The sequence below is a fragment of the Oratosquilla oratoria genome, chromosome 41, assembly GCF_046742065.1.
Source record: "Oratosquilla oratoria isolate Oo_2021 chromosome 41, ASM4674206v1, whole genome shotgun sequence".
Lineage (NCBI taxonomy): Eukaryota > Metazoa > Arthropoda > Malacostraca > Stomatopoda > Squillidae > Oratosquilla > Oratosquilla oratoria.
The window spans coordinates 31,765,256-31,782,755 of NC_134817.1; the positions used below are offsets into that span (position 1 = coordinate 31,765,256).

The following is a 17,500-nucleotide window of genomic DNA, read 5'->3' on the forward strand; positions in this document are numbered from 1 at the left end:
CTAAATCACCTTTCCTTCGTTCCTCTCATGTCATATATGTGACGTCATAGCATGACGTCACTATGACGTCACGACGATGCCATTCAGAACATGACGTCACGTCACGTTTCCATGTGGATCTGGTGTGAGGTTCGAGGTGCGCGGGCGAATCCTCGTGTCAGGGTGGCGGCCGAGGAGGAGGAGGAGGAGGAAGAAGAGGAGGAGGAGGAAGAGTCTCCTGGGGCAAGTACAGTCTCCAACTGTTCCAACGTTTTCTTTGCCACGTGGAGGACGCTGTCGCCGCCTCCTGAAGAAGAAGAAGAAGAAGAAAGACTTTCAAGTGAGACGCTGGACGAGGAAGAGAGCACCAAGGCTGAAGAGAGAAGGAACAAGAAGGCCAAGAGGAGGAGGGTGGACCGGGAGAGAGGGAGAGGACGAGGAGGATGGGGAGGAGGAAGAAGAGGTTGGAGAGTAGGAGGAAGGAAGGGAAGAGGAGGAGGAGAAAGAAGAGGTTGAAGAGTAGGAGGAAGGAAAGGAAGAGGAGGAGGAAGAAGAGGTCGAAGAGTAGGAGGGAAAGGAAGAGGAGGAGGAAGAGGAGGAGAAAGAGGAGGAAGAGGAAGAGGAGGAGGAGGATAAGGAGGAGGAGAACTATCCCCTGCATCGCTCCTTACAACTGGTACAGGCCCTCAAGTTGCATCTGTCAGTTAACCCATTCAACTCCGATGACAAGATGTCTTGTCATTTGGTCAAATAAAACAAAAAATCATAAAACACCAAAATGTTTGATCAAACACCAGAAAAATATGACGTCAATCCTCGCTTCGCTGCAAGCGAAGCGAGGATTGACGTCATATTTTTCTGGTGTTTGATCAAACATTTTGGTGTTTTATGATTTTTTGTTTTATTTGACCAAATGACAAGACATCTTGTCATCGGAGTTGAATGGGTTAAATCTGTCCATGTAAATCTAACCTTTAACTAAGCCTGAGTAGTCGGCCTCAGCGACAAAACTGAGGCTTTAAAGAGGCCTCTCTGCTCAGTAACATGAGATGTTGATAAATAAACAAATAGATAAGCAAATAAACAAAAAATGGTGCGGGGGGTAAAGGCTAAGGTAATGGGCAGGGAACTGGAGATGGTTACAGAAAATGGAGAAAAGTGGGAGATGAGCCAGCTGTTGTTTGCTGACGACACTGCGCTTGTGGCAGGGTCAGAGGAGAGATTAAGGGAGTTAGTGAAGGAGGCTGGAAAGATATGCGACAGGAAATAGTTTTAGGTAAATGTTGGTAAAAGTAAGGTGATGAGATGTACAAGGGGAGAGGATGGCAGTGAGTTGAAAGCAAGTCTAAATGGAGAGAGGCTGGAGGAATGGATAGCTTTAGGTATTTGGGGCAGCATGTGGCAGGGAAGGGAGAAGTGGAGGTGGAGGTAAATTGTAGATTGAGAGAAATAAGCAAATGCCTTGGGAGATGAAAAAGTGTTATGAGAAATAGACATCTGGGAATGAATGCAAAGAGCAGATTGTATGAAGGGATGATTGTGTCGACGGCATTGTATTGGGCAGACTTAGAATTTAAGAGAGGCAGAAAGTAAGAGTTTATATATGTTTAAGATGAAATCTCTGAGAAGTATGTTAGGGGCTACTAGGTTGGATAAAGTGAGAAACGAGGGGGTGAGTAGGAGAGAGGGAGTGGCGAAAGAGATAGCAGATAGGGCTAATGAAAGATTATTGGGATGGTTTGGACACATGGAAAGAATGAGTGATGAAAGATCAGTAAAAGAGGTGTGGAAGGCAAAGGTGGAGGAAGTGAATTTGGGGGGACGAACAAGGATGAGATGGATGGATGGAATGAAGGGGGCGTTGAGAAAGAGGGGAATGTCTGTTGAGCAAGGAAGGGAGAAGGCAGGAGATAGAGGTGAGTGGAGAGTGTGTATGGATGATACTGTTTTGCAAGGATGGGAGGGGGGAGGGGGGTAGGAGGTGCATATGTGTGATAGTCTAACGCAGCCCGCAGGGATTTCTCCCTGTCTTCTCTTTTTCTGCATGAGGGGACGGAGAGGGAGCGGGTCGCCGATTAAGTGAAGCGGCCTTGCTGTGGATGTACTGTGTCTGGTTACATTGCTTCTGACCCAGGGCAGTGGGCGGGATACAGGGATAACCCGTCATCCATAAGGAACTAAGATGAGGGGGAAAGGGTGGTGGACAGAGGAAAAGAAATTAAAGAAGAGGTGCAGGCAGGTCAACGATTACCATTAAGGCGCTATCAAACTGGACTATTTTCCTCCGATAAATAATTAATTAGCGGTATTGCCCACCTCCAACACTTTTTCCGCCGTAAAATCACTATGCCAAACTTTTGTCTTCTTAACAATTTACACAATGTAATTTTTATATGCTGAAGGAAAATAATTTTTCCTCCCACATGTCAGATTCCTTCCCGAAAACTGCGGGCTGCAAATCTGCTCCAACAATCGGAGGTAAAAATAGCCCAGTGTGATAACACCTTCACTCCTCTCTGTATCCTCAAAGGACTTCGTCGTCGAATCCTCTTTACCTGACTTGGAGGTCCCGTCTCGCCCGGAGCGACCGCCGGCAGTCAATCGTGGGCGGTTGATCGGGGGCAGGGGCACGACGTGGCCCTCCGAGGAGGAGCTCGAGGTCGATCCCGAAGCGAAGAGCTGAGTGCCCGTCGAGGTCCTACTTCTGACAGCGCGGAGAGCCTCCCAGCCTTCGGATCTGAGGAGAAGGAGAAATGTAACCTAACCCTTCAAGGACAACTCAACCCTGCCAATGCTACTGACGTCTTAGAACATAAGAATGAAGAAGACTGCAAGAGACCATAAGGCCTACACTAAGCAGTTCCATGTCCATTACCACCTGTTATCCCTATCCATAAATTTATTTCATCTTCTCTCAAAACAACAAATAGTTTCAGCGCTCACTACATGGTTACTAAGAGTTTTCCATATGTTAACCACTCTGTTCGTAAACTAGTTCTTGCCTATTCAATTCTGAAAGTTTTGTTTACATTTGCTCTCGCTGCAATCGCCAGGTGATTTTATTCAGCCGAGGGAATCCACCCCTCCACATCCCACAGCTAGAACATTTGTTTTTATCACACAAGGTAAATTATGGCTTCAGGGTACAAAAGTACTGAGTCAGTGTTAGTAATATTGATTATGCTAAGACAGTTTTACAATAAGCTAGAATGATTATCAGAGATAAAGCATGGCGATAGGAGACCTTTTGGTCCATGACGAAGTAAAAATAATAATAAAAGATTAAGAATCTTTTGGTGCCCCCGACCTGGTAGAGGAGTCCAAAAGATCTGTGACGTTATCCTCGTCGGGCTCCGGGGTCGTGACGAGGGAGCGAGGCTCCGAGGACGACCTCGGCAGGCTGGAGAAAGTCACCCTCCGGCCCAGCCTTCCTCCATCGCGGCCCTCGCTCTTGGTCGAGGAGATGGAGGCGTTCAGGGAGGAGTCGAGGAAGCGACCTGACGCTGGCAGGAGAGTCGGGAGGGAGGGGCGCGCCGGGGTGGGCGGTCGCTGACTTGGCTTGGAGTTGGCCTCCTCCTCCAGGATGCTCTTGATGCTCTTGTTCAAGGACCTCGTGGAAGCGCTCATCTCGATCCGGGGCATCGGGATCGGATGGAGCCCCTGGATACCCACGCCTCCCTGCGGAAGCTTCCTCTGAGGGTGGAGCGTCTGCGCCTGCGACATGGCTATGGCCGTGACGGTGGCGAGGTCGTACTTCGAGGACGAGGAGGTTGAGGTGCAGCTCGAGGACAAGGGGAAGGTGCTGTCGTCTTCGATGGAGAGTCGCTCCGCCTCCATCAGAGACTCGGTGTCCGCTTCGCTTCCTGGAATAGGAGGAGGAGGAGGAGGAGGAGGAGGAGGAAGAGGAGGAAGAACATAAAGAGGAGGATCAGTAAAAGGAACACAGAGGCTTTAGAACGTGAACACACACACACACACACACACACACACACACACATACCTTTATATTTGTATATATATATATATATATATATATATATATATATATATATATGTATATACATATCATGGAGCAAAGCGCTAGTTGCAGCGCTGTAATTAGAATAATGAAGCCGGGCGTATATGAATGTGAATTTGTAACCAGGTATGATAATTGGAGAGTAAGAGACAGGAACCCACGAACGTTACTCCTTTCTTAAATACTAAAACTAGGTAAATACATGCCAAAGGTGTGAGCGGCCGAGACAAAGTTGAAGAAAAAATAGCGAAAACGAAGGTGAGTGGGAACATAAGAAGACGAAGACAAAGAAAAGAAAAAGAAAAAAAAAGGAAAAAAAGAATGATAATATTGAACAACAAGACGGAGGAAAATATCAAAAAGGGAAGGAGGAAGAGGAGGAAGAGGAGGAAGTAAAGGAAGATTGAAAGGAAGATTATATTCTAGCTGGCTATAAACAACTGGGCGCGCGCACGCACACACACACACACACACACACACACACACACAGCCAACCCCTTCCCACTTCCCCCTCTTCCTCTCCCACTCATCTTAGCATATCCCTCTCTTCCCCCATCCCCCTTTCACCCCTTCCTTCCCTCCATGACCCCAACCTCACCCGCCCCCTCTCTCAGGTTACCTGATCCCGGACTAGAGGAGAGATGGTTCCTCATATGCTCCAAGACTTCCTTCTCTTCGCGATCTGGCCTCGAGACTCGGTGGTTCTCGGCAGCCCGAAGACTCTCCTTGGTATGCACGTGGCCCTCCTGAGAGGTCCTCAGGATCTTCTCGACGGCTGTCTGGAGCGCCCCCGGGGGAGGACCTGTCTTCGTCGGGGTGTTGGTCGTCCTTGACCCAGTCGTGAAGGCCTTCAAGGCGAAGGTCTCGTCGGTGGTCGCCTCGAGGTCTTCCTCCTCCAGAGAGGTGGCGTTCTTCGAGCGCCAGCTTCCGGAGGATGTGAGGGAGTGGACGCGACGAAGAGAGGATCTGAGGACAACAAAAGGACAATTTTAAGGACAACCTTGAAGCCTCCCTCCCTTTGTTTAATACCCAAGGCTTTCTTATGCCCAAGACTTGTGATATAAATAACACTGGGCTGCATGAAAAATGCAACATAAATGACAATATGATTTTCCAAACCAATTTTGCGCGCTGAACACTGTGGTGGTGTTTGTTTTGCTCATGGAGTTCTAGTTTTTGTGATACACAGCAGGTGTTATAGTGCTAGGTGCGAAGGCAGCTATGTATGAATCATTACTGTGTAATGTCCGCGTGTGATCATTGACTGTGTCTTAGGTTTATTTCTTTTGTTGCAGATTAATTGAAGGATGCCGCAGATTTGCAAGAACCGTCCTAACTTGTTCTGCTTCATATGTGGAAAGTACACACCCTTAAAACAGGAACGCACTATCACATTTTTAGTAAAACATCTGTATCGTGCCTACTTTGCTACTGAACTAGGAGATCAGGACAAGCCATGGGCTCCTCACATTGCCTGGGTTCAGCCATTGGAGTAAAGGGAAACGTGAATCGATACCATTTGGTATACCAATGGTTTGGCGGCAACCGAAAAATCACCACGATAACTGCTATTTCTGTATAGTGAAACTGCTAGGGGGGAATGCTAAAAACATGAAACACATTAAATATCCAAACATTCCATCAGCTATGCGACCTGTACCACACAGTGATGACGTCCCAGTACCAATTTGTCCTGAGAATGTGCACCGTAGCAGTTCAAGTAATCTTCAAGTAGTGACCGTGAAGATACAGATGTGTATGAAGAGTTTCACCCTACCGGGATCCCTGGGAAAAGCCCTCAGTTGTTTAAACAAAGTGAGTTAGATGACCTTGTTCGAGATCTTGGGCTGTCAAAAGAATCTGCACAATTGCTAGGCTCAAGGTTAGCAGAGAAAAATATTTTGGGAAGCAGCACACGCTTTGCGTGGTGTAGGCGTCGAGAGCACGAATTTGTGCGGTACTTTACTAAAACATATGACATGGTATATTACCCATGATGTTTCAGGTCTTGTGGGACACATGGGCAAGGAATACCATCCTGAAGAATGGAGGCTCTTTATCGACTCCTCTACAAGGAGTCTCAAAGCCGTGCTATTTTTTAATAGCAGAAAAGTAGCATCATTGTCCACTGCGCATTCTGTCACCCTGAAAGAAGCCTATGCTACCATGTCACGTCTTCTTAACAACATACAATATCTGGATCACAACTGGCTTCTTTGTGGTGACCTGAAGGTCCTACGTATTTTATTAGGGCAGCAGGGTGGCTACACAAAACATCCATGCTTCTTATGCTTGTGGGACAGCCGTGCAGATTCCGTGCACTACCGACAAGTGCAATGGCCACAACGGACGGAATTTGTACCTGGCCGCCATAACGTCAAAGCTATACCACTTGTACCAGCGGACAGAGTGCTTCTACCTCCACTTCACATAAAGCTGGGATTGATGAAGAACTTTGTAAAAGCACTTCCGAAAGATGGAGAAGGGTTTAAGTACCTGTCCCACAAATTCCCTTCTGTAAGTGATGCTAAAATGAAAGCCGGCATATTTGTTGGACCACAGATTCGTGAGCTTCTTTCAGATACCGGCTTTACTGAAGCATTAACACCTCATGAAAGAAGTGCTTGGAATAGTTTTAAGTCAGTTGTAACAGGCTTCTTGGGGAACACAAAAGCTGATGACTACAAGGAAAGAGTTGGGAACATGCTTCAAGCATATGAGACGGCTGGCGTACGGATGAGCATAAAAATGCATTTCCTCCATAGCCATCTTGACTACTTTCCTGCCAACTTGGGTGACTTCAGTGAGGAACAGGGGAGAGGTTCCATCAAGATATATCCGAAATGGAGCACCGCTATCAAGGCATCTGAAACGTGACGATGATGGGTGATTTCTGCTGGTCGCTTCAAAGAAGCCGGGCAACATTTGCTGATACACCGGCACACAAGAGAAAGTCTCGAAAGCGTGCCTTTCAGGGAGAATAGCTGGCCTCAACATTCAAATATTTTAATACAATTGTGATTTTCGTAAGCAGATATGTATATGCCTGTATGTGCGTAACGTACATTTACCATTGTTTTGTTTCTTCTCAATAAAATAAAATGGCCTCTCAACCTCTGTTTGCCTTTACTTACCTATATAAATTTACAGGATTTTTACAGACGCATTTCCACGCAATAAACATGAAACATTCAGTTTCTGTTATTACAAGAAAAGAAGAAATGAGAACCTCCCTGAAGAAACGAGTACGATTTCTGGATTCAGTATAAGTATAATTTCTGGATTTAGCATGCAATGATTTTTTTATGCAGCCCAGTGTAATCGATATGAAGACGACAGGAACTATTGAATGGTATGTTGACAAGAGACTTTTTGGTCTATAAAAGCATGATAAGAAATGGATAAATAAGTAAATAATAGATAGGGCACTATTCTAATAATCTGTTTTTTTCGATGAAAACGTTGTAGTTTTGAATATTGGAGACTTTTAAATGTTGGAGATTCCCAATAGAGATTCCCAAACATCAGACTTTCTTTCAAAACTCGATTTGGTTCTGATTATAAGAAAATTACTATTTTTGAAATGTCTTGATTTTTCTATTCAAACTTATTTATATATTATTATTTCTGACCCAGGGCAGTGGACAGGGTGCAGGGATGACCCGTCATCTAGGAGGTGCTAAGATGGGAGGGAGGGTGGAGGGGTGTGGAGTGTTTTCGGGGATGAAATGGGTGGGAATGTTTTTGTGCCTTGTCCTTTTTGGCTACCCCCCTGGTAAGGGGAAAAAAGCCTTGGTATATGTATGTATGTATTATTTCTATTATCTTGGGGAATTTCTTCTAATTTTGGATTTTTTAGATTTTTTTTGGGGGGGAGGGGAAGAATTTGTTCTAATTTTGGGTTTTTTATTTATTTATTTGTTTATTTTTTTTAGGGAGAATTTGTTCTAATTTATTTATTTTTTATTTATTTATTTGTTTGTTTTTAAGGAGGGTGGCAGGAGATTTTAGAAATTCCTGGGAGGGACTCCCCCATAGAGCCTCGTACTTGATCCTCCTGGTCTCCTTGGGCGTGGGAGGGCGATCGAGTTCGTTGGCTCGGGTGATGAAGGGCGAGGGACCCGAGGGGCGAGCTCGCACTCCGCTCTCCACCTTGAGGAGGGCGGCGATCTCCTCGTGGCTGTTGGTCTCCGCCAGCTCCTGCGCTGTCAGGCCCTGAGCGTTCCTTTGACCTGAAGAAGGGAAAATCAATCAATAAATAATAAGTAGTATTTGATAAATGAATATATATGATTAAAAAGATAAATGAATTCACTAATTAATAATTGAATACTTAGATGAATAGATGCATATTTATAAATGAATAAATAACAGATGGGTAATAAATAGATAAATTAGTAGATAATTTAATAAATTATTTTTTTATTGTGCTTACCCGACACTGACTCAATACACACACACACACACACACACACACACACACACACACACATACACACACACACACACACACACACACACACACACACACACACACATACACACACACCCACACACACATACACACACACACACACACACACACACACACACATACACACACACACACACACACACACACACGCACACACACACACATAAGAACATAAGAACATAAGAATGAAGGAGACTGCAAGAGACCATAAGGCCTAAACTAGGCAGCTCCGTATCCATCACCACCTGTCATCCCCATCCATAAAGTTGTCTAATCGTTTCTTAAAACAACTGATAGTTTCAGCGCTTACTTCATGGTTACTAAGTCTATTCCATTCATCGACCACCCTATTAGTAAACCAATTCTTGCCTATTTCCTTCTTAAATCTAAATTTGTCCAGTTTAAAATCATTACTGCGTGTCCTGCCCTGTAGCTTTAATATGATGACCTTGTTTGCACCACCCTTGTTAAAGCCTTTGATCCACTTGAACACCTCCTATGCCATGGGCTTTGATTTTATTTAGTAGTCTCTGGTGTGGCACCTTGTCGAACGCTTTGCTAAAGTCAAGGTAAATAACATCGTAATTATCATTGTTATCTGACGCTTTATATACTTTAGGTTAAAAGGATAGAAGATTAGTCACACATGACCTACCCTTGAAGAAACCATGCTGTGTATCGCGAATTAAATTATGTCTCTCGATGTGTTCTCTAAGTCTATTTACTATTATTCATTCAAGCATTTTTCCTATAACCGATGTCAAACTGATTGGCCTGTAGTTGTATATAGACGATCTATCTTCCTTCTTAAAAACAGGAATAACGTTTGCCTGCCTTCAAGTAATAGGCACAAAACCAGTGTCTACCGATCTATTAAATATTTCAGTTAACTGGTCGCAGATTTCAAATTTACACTCTTTAAGCATTTTCGGAAAAAATTCGTCTGGTCCCGGGGATTTTGTAGCTTTAAGTCTTTCAATCTGCTTGACTAATTTTTCTTTACTAATGGTGATATTAGATAGACTACTTTCTTCATCCCCTCTGAAAATCGATCGCAGTCAGGTACTTTATCTAACCTCTCATTAGTAAACACCGGAAGAATATAATTGTAAAACTCCTCACTCATTTATTCCTCCGGTTCTATCATGACATTTTCATCGTTTTTAATTGGTCCTATTTTTTTTTTTTTCTATAGAGATGAAAGAAACCCTTTGGGTTGGATCTTGCTTGACTGGCAACCTTAATTTCATAATTACGTTTCGCTGTACGTGTATTATTTTTAACCACCTTTGTCATTTCGTTATATCTTAACCTAAGGTGTGTTTCCCCGTTTTTTATTTTTACGTAAAGCCCTATTTTCATTCCGATCTCATGTTTCAATCTGTCCATCATCCATTTGGGAGTATTACTATTTTTCCGTATTGACTTCAGGGGGATAAATAGTATTTTGTGCATTAATAATTAGACCAGTTAGATTGCTATACATTTCATCCAAATCGTTGACCTGTCTGTTGAACCTCCGCCCCCAAGTGACCTGAACCAAGGTATGCATATTAACCTCCGTGACCCGACCCCTGGTCATAACCTGACCCCTGGTCATGTACCGAGACCTGACCGCGTCGACAATGTTCGAAACGTCCGCATGACATTTCATATTCAATTTCAAATAGGTTTTTATATTGTCAAAGTTTGCTCTCCTGAAGGACGTTATTCGTAATTTTTAATTCTTCCCAAATAATATTAAATCTTATTTCTTGATGATCGCTAGAGCCTAGACTATATCCACTTTTACGTTATTCATTAGGTGCTCATTATTAGTTAAAAATAAGTCCAGAGTATTTTCTCCCCTCGTAGGATCGGTAATCAATTGTTTTAGGAAAGTATCCTGCACCACATCTAGAAATTTCTTTGTTTCCTGATCTATTAAATTTTCCCAGTCAATGTTTCTATAATTAAAATCTCCCATGATCTCAACGTTTTTGTACTGGGACGCTCTGCGAATTTCATGAATCAGGGGATCAGTCTACTCAATGCTGAGGTTAGGAGGCCTATACAAGACACAAATAATAACTTTCTTATTCTTGCCTATAATCTCTACCCAAATTAATTCCGTACAGTCCTCTTCCTTAATCGAATTGTTGATAATACAGTTTATTGTATTTTTAACGAAAAGTGCTACACCTCCCCACTCCTGCCAACCCTATCCTTGTGAACAAAATTATATCCTTCACACACACACACACACACACACATACACGCACACACACACATACACACACACGCACACACACACATAAACGCGCGCACACACACACATACACACGCACACACACACACACGCACACACACACACACACGCACATGTACATACATACACACATAAACGTAAACCTATTAGTTACAATAGTAGACGATCTATCATAATTAATCTCCTACATCGACGAAGAGAACTAAGAGCATCCAAATGAATAGATCTTCCCATGGAGCTCTTTGTAAATTCCATCCAGACCAACTTTTCCGCAAATCTCTCAAAGAAAACGTGGTTTTGCATGAGAGAGAGTGGAATAGAGGAAACGGGGGACTTTAGCAAAACGAGCCAGGCTTTCTCCCTGAGCGTATTTATTCGTTTATTCACTTATTTATTTACTTATTAATTCCTATTCTGAAAACAATACGCAGGATAAAAAAAGATAGGAAAATATTTATTTATTTCCTTCATTCAAGTATGAAAGAAAATCATAATTAGCATGACCTTTGGTTATGAAGTCAATTAGTTTTTAAGCTGAAATTTTTCACTTCTGACTGAATGACTGCAGACCATATTCAGTGACACACACACAAACACATACACACGCACACACATGCACACACACACACACACACACGCCCACAAACACACGTCCACAAACACACGCACACACACACACACACACACACACACACACACACACACAAACACACATTTTTTTCCAAAATACGAACTGGGAAAACTTCTTAAATGAAGAAACAAAGATGGAAGAGAAATGGAACATATTCGAAGAAAATTACAAGGAGGGAACAGACAAATATGTATCAAAGAAGAAATAAGAACGGATGTACATAAAGTGCTTGTACAACAAAAAGTGTAGTGAGACTAAAGATAGAAGAGACAAAGCCTGGAAAAGATGGAAAAAAAACTACCAAGTGGCAAATATACATCAAACTAAGAAACGAATATGTAAAAATACGCAGGGAACAAAAAAGAAACTACGAAAAGGACATAACAGAAAAATACAAGGACCAACTTAAACTATTCTACAGGTATGTAAATGACAAGCTAAAAGATAAACATGAAATAATGAAACTGCGTGAAGGAAATAATGAATATATAGATGATGTAGAAATGGCAGAAAATGTGAACAAACATTTTAAATCTGTATTCACAATTGAAAGTTCACAAAATTGGGAGGGTGGGCAGAGAGTAAGATCCCCTCAATGAAAGGAATATTTGTGACACAGAAAGAAATAAGGGACCAAATTAGAAATATTGATGTCAGAAAGTCACACGGGTCGGATGGAATTGCAAATTGGATATTGAAAGAATGTATACATGAATTAACGGTCAAAATACACAAGGTAATTGATTTCTCAGAGAAGGAAAATACCACAAGATTGGAAAAATGCAAATATTGTACCAATATACAAAGGAGGGGACAAAGAAAATTCAACCAACTATAGACCGGTCTCCCTTACAAGTACAATGGCAATAATAAACGAAAAACTTATCAAAAGTGAATGGATTAAACTTTTGGAAGAGATTAATATACTAAATCCAAAACAATTTGGATTTAGACGCGGAAGATCATGTGCCACAAACTTGATTTGCTTTTACTCGAGGCTAATAGAAATAATACAAGAAATGGACGGATGGGCAGATTATGCCTTCTTAGATTTACAAAAGGCATTTGACAAAGTACCACACAAAAAGCTACTAAGAAAAAATTAAACAATAGGTGGAGTACAAGGAAAATTATTGGAATATATGAAAGATTTCTTGAACGGGAGAAAAATGAGGGTGGTACTTAGAGACAAGAACTCGACCTGGGAAGAAATGATAAGTAAAGTCCCACAGGGTTCTGTATTGGCTTCGATAATGTTTGCCATATACATATACAAATGACATGGATGAATGTGTGGAATGTTATATGAACTTTGTTGCAGATGATCCGAAACTACTTAAGAGAGTAAGTAAAGAGGAAGATTGTAAATCACTACAAAAAGACCTGGACAAAGTCTGGGAATGGAGTCAAATGTGTGAAGTGAATTTCAACTTCAAGAAATGTAGTGTAATGGAATTTGGGACAATATAAAATTGGTATAAAGGAAGTTAAAAAAGTCAACTAGGAAAGGGACCTAGGAGTAACTATAAGCAATGACATGGCACCAGATAAATATATCAACAGAATAGTCGGAGAAACATTCAATTTACTAAGATCAATGAGAGTGGCCTTTGACTACCTGGATGAAGAAATGGCAAAGAAAATATTAGTTACATTGATAAGACCAAGATTGGAGTACGCTGCGACACTATGGACACCCAGTACTAAAAAGAACATAAAGAAATTAGAAAGAATTCAAAGAGCAACGACAAAGATGGCACCAACGCTCTCCAAATTGACATACGAACAAAGATTGGACAAACTCGAACTACCAACCCTGGAACAAAGAAGAGAAAGAGGAGATCTACTAACCATCTACAGAATTATGAAAGGGATGGAAGTCCTTGATAGAGATGATTTACTAAAGTGGGATAAAAGAAAAACAAGAGGACATGAAAAAAAATAAAAAGGATAGTTACAGAAGAGATCTGAAAAAGAATAGCTTCCCACACAGAGTGGTAGATATCTGGAACAAATTGAATGAGGAAACAGTGAATGCAAAAACTATACAAGAATTTAAGATCAAACTGGATGCTGAAAGATATAAAAAACGGGTCACTACAACCATACATCTCTCCCCGCAAAATACAACTAGGTTAATACAACTAGATAAATAAATACATACACACACGCACACCCACACACGACTCATGGCGCAGTGGTAGGGTTCCCGGCTGCCACTACCGCGGCCCGGGTTCGAATCCTGCCCAGGGCTGAAATAATTTCAGTATCGCTGCGCTGTGAGTCGTTACTCCAATTCTCGTGGGGGGGGGAGTTGGGTGTGTGTATGTGTGTGTGTGCGTGTAAGGTCAAAGCATTACCCATAGATTGGTCATATATGAGTTCTGAGCCCTCTTCCTGGAGGGAAATAGCTGTCGATTACGAGTCCAACACGTGATCCAAGACCATGGTAAATATCTCTCTCTCTCTCTCACTCACTCACACACACACACACACACACACACACACACACACACACACACGTGCGCGGACCAATCCTCTAATCTGAGCCGTGGAGGAAGGCCTCCCGAAAAGGACCTCCTCTTTGGCGGGAGCCTTCGCCGGTTGTCGAGCATGGACGACAAGATTCCCTTCATTACCTCCCTCGCCCACAGAGAAGGTCCCCAGCCACTAGCTCGACCATGATAAGCTGGACCAGATGGCAGCAGAAACTAATAGGGCTGTAATTGCAAACAGAGTGTCAAATCTTATACTTTTGGGGTCAGAGAATTCATTTACAATATTTTTTATGCGACTGAGACATGGGCGTAGCTGTGCTGTGCCCCCTCCCCCCAAATCAACTGAATTCCGTTGAGTTTTTGGACATATTTTCCACTTTCTCGCTGACGTGGAGACATACAAATTCTGGTCCCCCTTAATATAATTTTCTAGCTACACCCATGGACTGAGATATGTTTATACCATGGCTCGGACAAGAGCCCTTCATTGAATTATATAATTGAGTCAAGTGATACAAGGTCAACTACCTACACAATAATCTAGTCATCTTGAACGTACCGTATATATTTTTACTTGAACATGATAACAACGAGTCAATAACGAACAGTTTAATCATCTTGAAACTCTTCATTGTTCACTCCAGCATTGGTGCATGCGATTCCCTTGCAGTGACCACAAGCCAGTGTGCACGACAGTCCGTTCTTGCGACAGGAGCAGGTGTTTTTGTCGCACCTGCCATGGCAGTTGCATTTGACTAGTTTCAGCAAGGATGCTGGAGCTGCTTCTCTTCACATACTCATTGGGTTGAGCTTCATATTCTGAAGAAAACTTCCCCATTTGGTTAGATCAAGGATATTTCCTAACCAGGTCTGTACCTGGTGGTATACTCGGTAACTGTGATACCTGGCTGCATCACAAGTGGGTGGGAGAGATTCGGGAGGCAGATACACTGATCTGGACGCCACCTTCCTACTGAACATGGCTGCTCTTTCAAGGTTAAGGCTATTTCCAGGCTTACAACTGTACAAGACTTCTACAGAAGCCTGACCATACTTGGTGATTTCATCATGGCTTTGATTTGGCATCATAAATGCATTAGCATGGCCCTGGAGTAGGTGACATTTGGCCATTGCTTTGACCTTGCCGATGCTGTATGTCCTCGATGTTGTATCACATCCTGTAACGGCATGTAAGAAGAGCAGTGATGCAGTAAGGCTGGAAGGTAGGTGATCTTGTAGTGTCCGGATGTTGATGACCTTGTTGGTTGTCTGCAAGAAGACGGCATGATGTCTGGAACTGAGATGGTGCAACAGCAGGACTAGCAGGTCTGTGTCATCTCCTACAACAGCCACAGATGTCTTCTTAGCTAAACTACATACTGTTGACACAATGTCATAGTCGGCATCACGAGCACTGTGGTGAAGGTCAACTCCCGCTTTCTCCAGTTCACTGCTAATGAAGCACAGAAACTGTCCACATAATATCAAGGTTGTCATTCTGTATGTCTCGCTGTAATATTTCAATATTGGCATACATGATTTTGGAAAGAACTGCCTTTGGATCTCTTTGTTCCACCAGATTTACTTTCGACAACTGCTTGACGATCTCCATGTTCACCTTGAGTCGTGGAATTCTCCTGGTGCTCTGGATAGCTGGCGTGAGTGTTGCCATTTGACCCATTACATGGATTGATCCGTGACCATCTAAGGTCCTGGAGGCATGGTCAACATTGTCTGCTTGGTATTGGATAAATGATTGCGCCACTTGTTCTGGGAGATTATCGCCTTGCAATACAGCAGCATTAGTTCTGTACTTATTTGGTTCCGTGTATGAGGAACAGAAGCCAAGTTTGTTGATCATATCAACCAGATCACGGTGACCATACTTGTGTTCCAGTGCCACACTGAGACCAACTTGTAGGGGTGGGAGGAATGAGCGTGGACAAGTGGACTGCATAATTGACTGGCCTATTGAGGCGATATGCAGCTTTGCGTTCCTGCTCTTGATAATGCTGCCTAGGAGAGTTCGCAATGAATGAGGTAAGTATGCAACATTTGATTCGACAGAGCCTATGTCTTCTGTTGTAGGATACTCCCCTTTATGATGCTCCATTGACTTTATCTCTGTTCTTATTAATTTCTCAACAATTTCAATGAGTTTGTCCATATCAGAGAGTTCCTTCACTTCACTTGTTCTGTCATGGGCTTCTTGAATGATGGATTTAACATTGGACGTCAGGGTTACGACATTAGGGCATTGTCTGATGGTAGTAATTGATACCCTTGTCCCATAGTGGTTCTCCAGCTCTCGTTTGAGTTGCTTGGGAGTGTAGACTTCCTCTTCGTTCAGTCCACTCTCTCTGAGCATAACTTGGTGCAAGTCTTGCAATGTAATGGTCTCGTCATCCTTTTTTTTTCTTCAAAAATTCAATTGCATATTGAATAGAACCAAGTTTAGATGTGTTTCTAGGGCGACCCACTTTTCTTCTTTTGATGGAAGAAGTGCACTCTTCAGATGCAAATTCTGGAGGAGCCTTTCCCTTCATGAACAGGTCCTTCTCGGTCACCCACCTCACCTTCTCGGTCCTCCGCCTTCTAGGTTCCCCAACCTTCAGCTACCCAACGCAGAGGGGTTGATCATACGTCCCCTCAGCGTGCGCTGCAGCACTTGCTCCTGCTGCAGCAAGACCGGCGTAGGGTGTCTCCGCGAATCGTTTCCACCGCTTCTTCCAACTCCAAAGGAGCGGCTTCAACGACTTTTTCTTCCCCGGAGGATAGCAAAGCTCCCACGGCCCTCTCTGCTCGTTGGAGTCCACGGGAGGCGACTCTGCCAACAGGAAGCAGAGGTATTCTTCCACTGCGGCTTCCCACAGCCACTGTGGGAGCGGCCTCCTCCTCGTCCCGATAGCCGATGGTCCACAGTATTTCTGCTGCCATCTGGTCCAGCTTATCATGGTCGAGCTAGTGGCTGGGGACCTTCTCTGTGGGCGAGGGAGGGAATGAAGGGAATCTGGTCGTCCATGCTCGACAACCGGCAAAGGCTCCCGCCACAGAGGAGGTCCTTTGCGGGAGGCCTTACTCCACGGCTCAGATTAGAGGAATGGTGCGCGCGCGTGTGTGTTCGCGTTATTTCTATGTGTGTCCATGTAGGCGTATGAGTTCACGTGTCTACATTATTTCTGTGAGTATGTGTGTATGTATAATGTCACACCATTACCCATTCATCGGACCATATACGAGCTCTGAGCTCTCGTACGAGAGGGTAATAGTTATCGATCACAATTCCAACACGTGGTCCAATACCGTGGTGACTTAGACACACACACACACACATACACACACACACACACACACACACACACACATATACACACATACACACGCACACACACACACATTGCTCCAGGTTATTTTTTCTGTTACATATGTAATTGTTAATTATAATCACAATAAAGTATTTTAAGATTAAAACTAATGCATTGAAGAATCGTTCTTCTGGATATAATTACACAGAATAATGTCGGCAAACCTTAGGCTCCGGCTGTACCTCCTCCTTTCAATTCGCATAAGAAGTTCTGTATCACTTGTAACACTTGGTGATGTGGTTTGATATATCTTATATATATATATATATATCATACAACACAAATAC

At 43.1% G+C, this 17,500-nt stretch overlaps 1 protein-coding gene across 1 annotated transcript in view; it reads right to left on the minus strand.

Annotated features, from left to right (window-relative positions):
• LOC143021204 (uncharacterized) overlaps nucleotides 1–17,500 on the minus strand; it is a 100,578-nt gene that overhangs the window by 2,535 nt on the left and 80,543 nt on the right. Inside the window, exons 3-7 of the mRNA XM_076178545.1 lie at nucleotides 8,046–8,229; nucleotides 4,617–4,963; nucleotides 3,287–3,842; nucleotides 2,535–2,716; nucleotides 1–286 (exon numbers count right to left, since the gene is read on the minus strand). The exon at nucleotides 1–286 is cut by the window's left edge and continues 2,535 nt beyond it. Of these exons, the coding sequence (XP_076034660.1) occupies nucleotides 102–286; nucleotides 2,535–2,716; nucleotides 3,287–3,842; nucleotides 4,617–4,963; nucleotides 8,046–8,229 (1,454 nt within the window). The 3' untranslated portion in view covers nucleotides 1–101. The remainder of the gene's footprint in view (nucleotides 287–2,534; nucleotides 2,717–3,286; nucleotides 3,843–4,616; nucleotides 4,964–8,045; nucleotides 8,230–17,500) is intronic.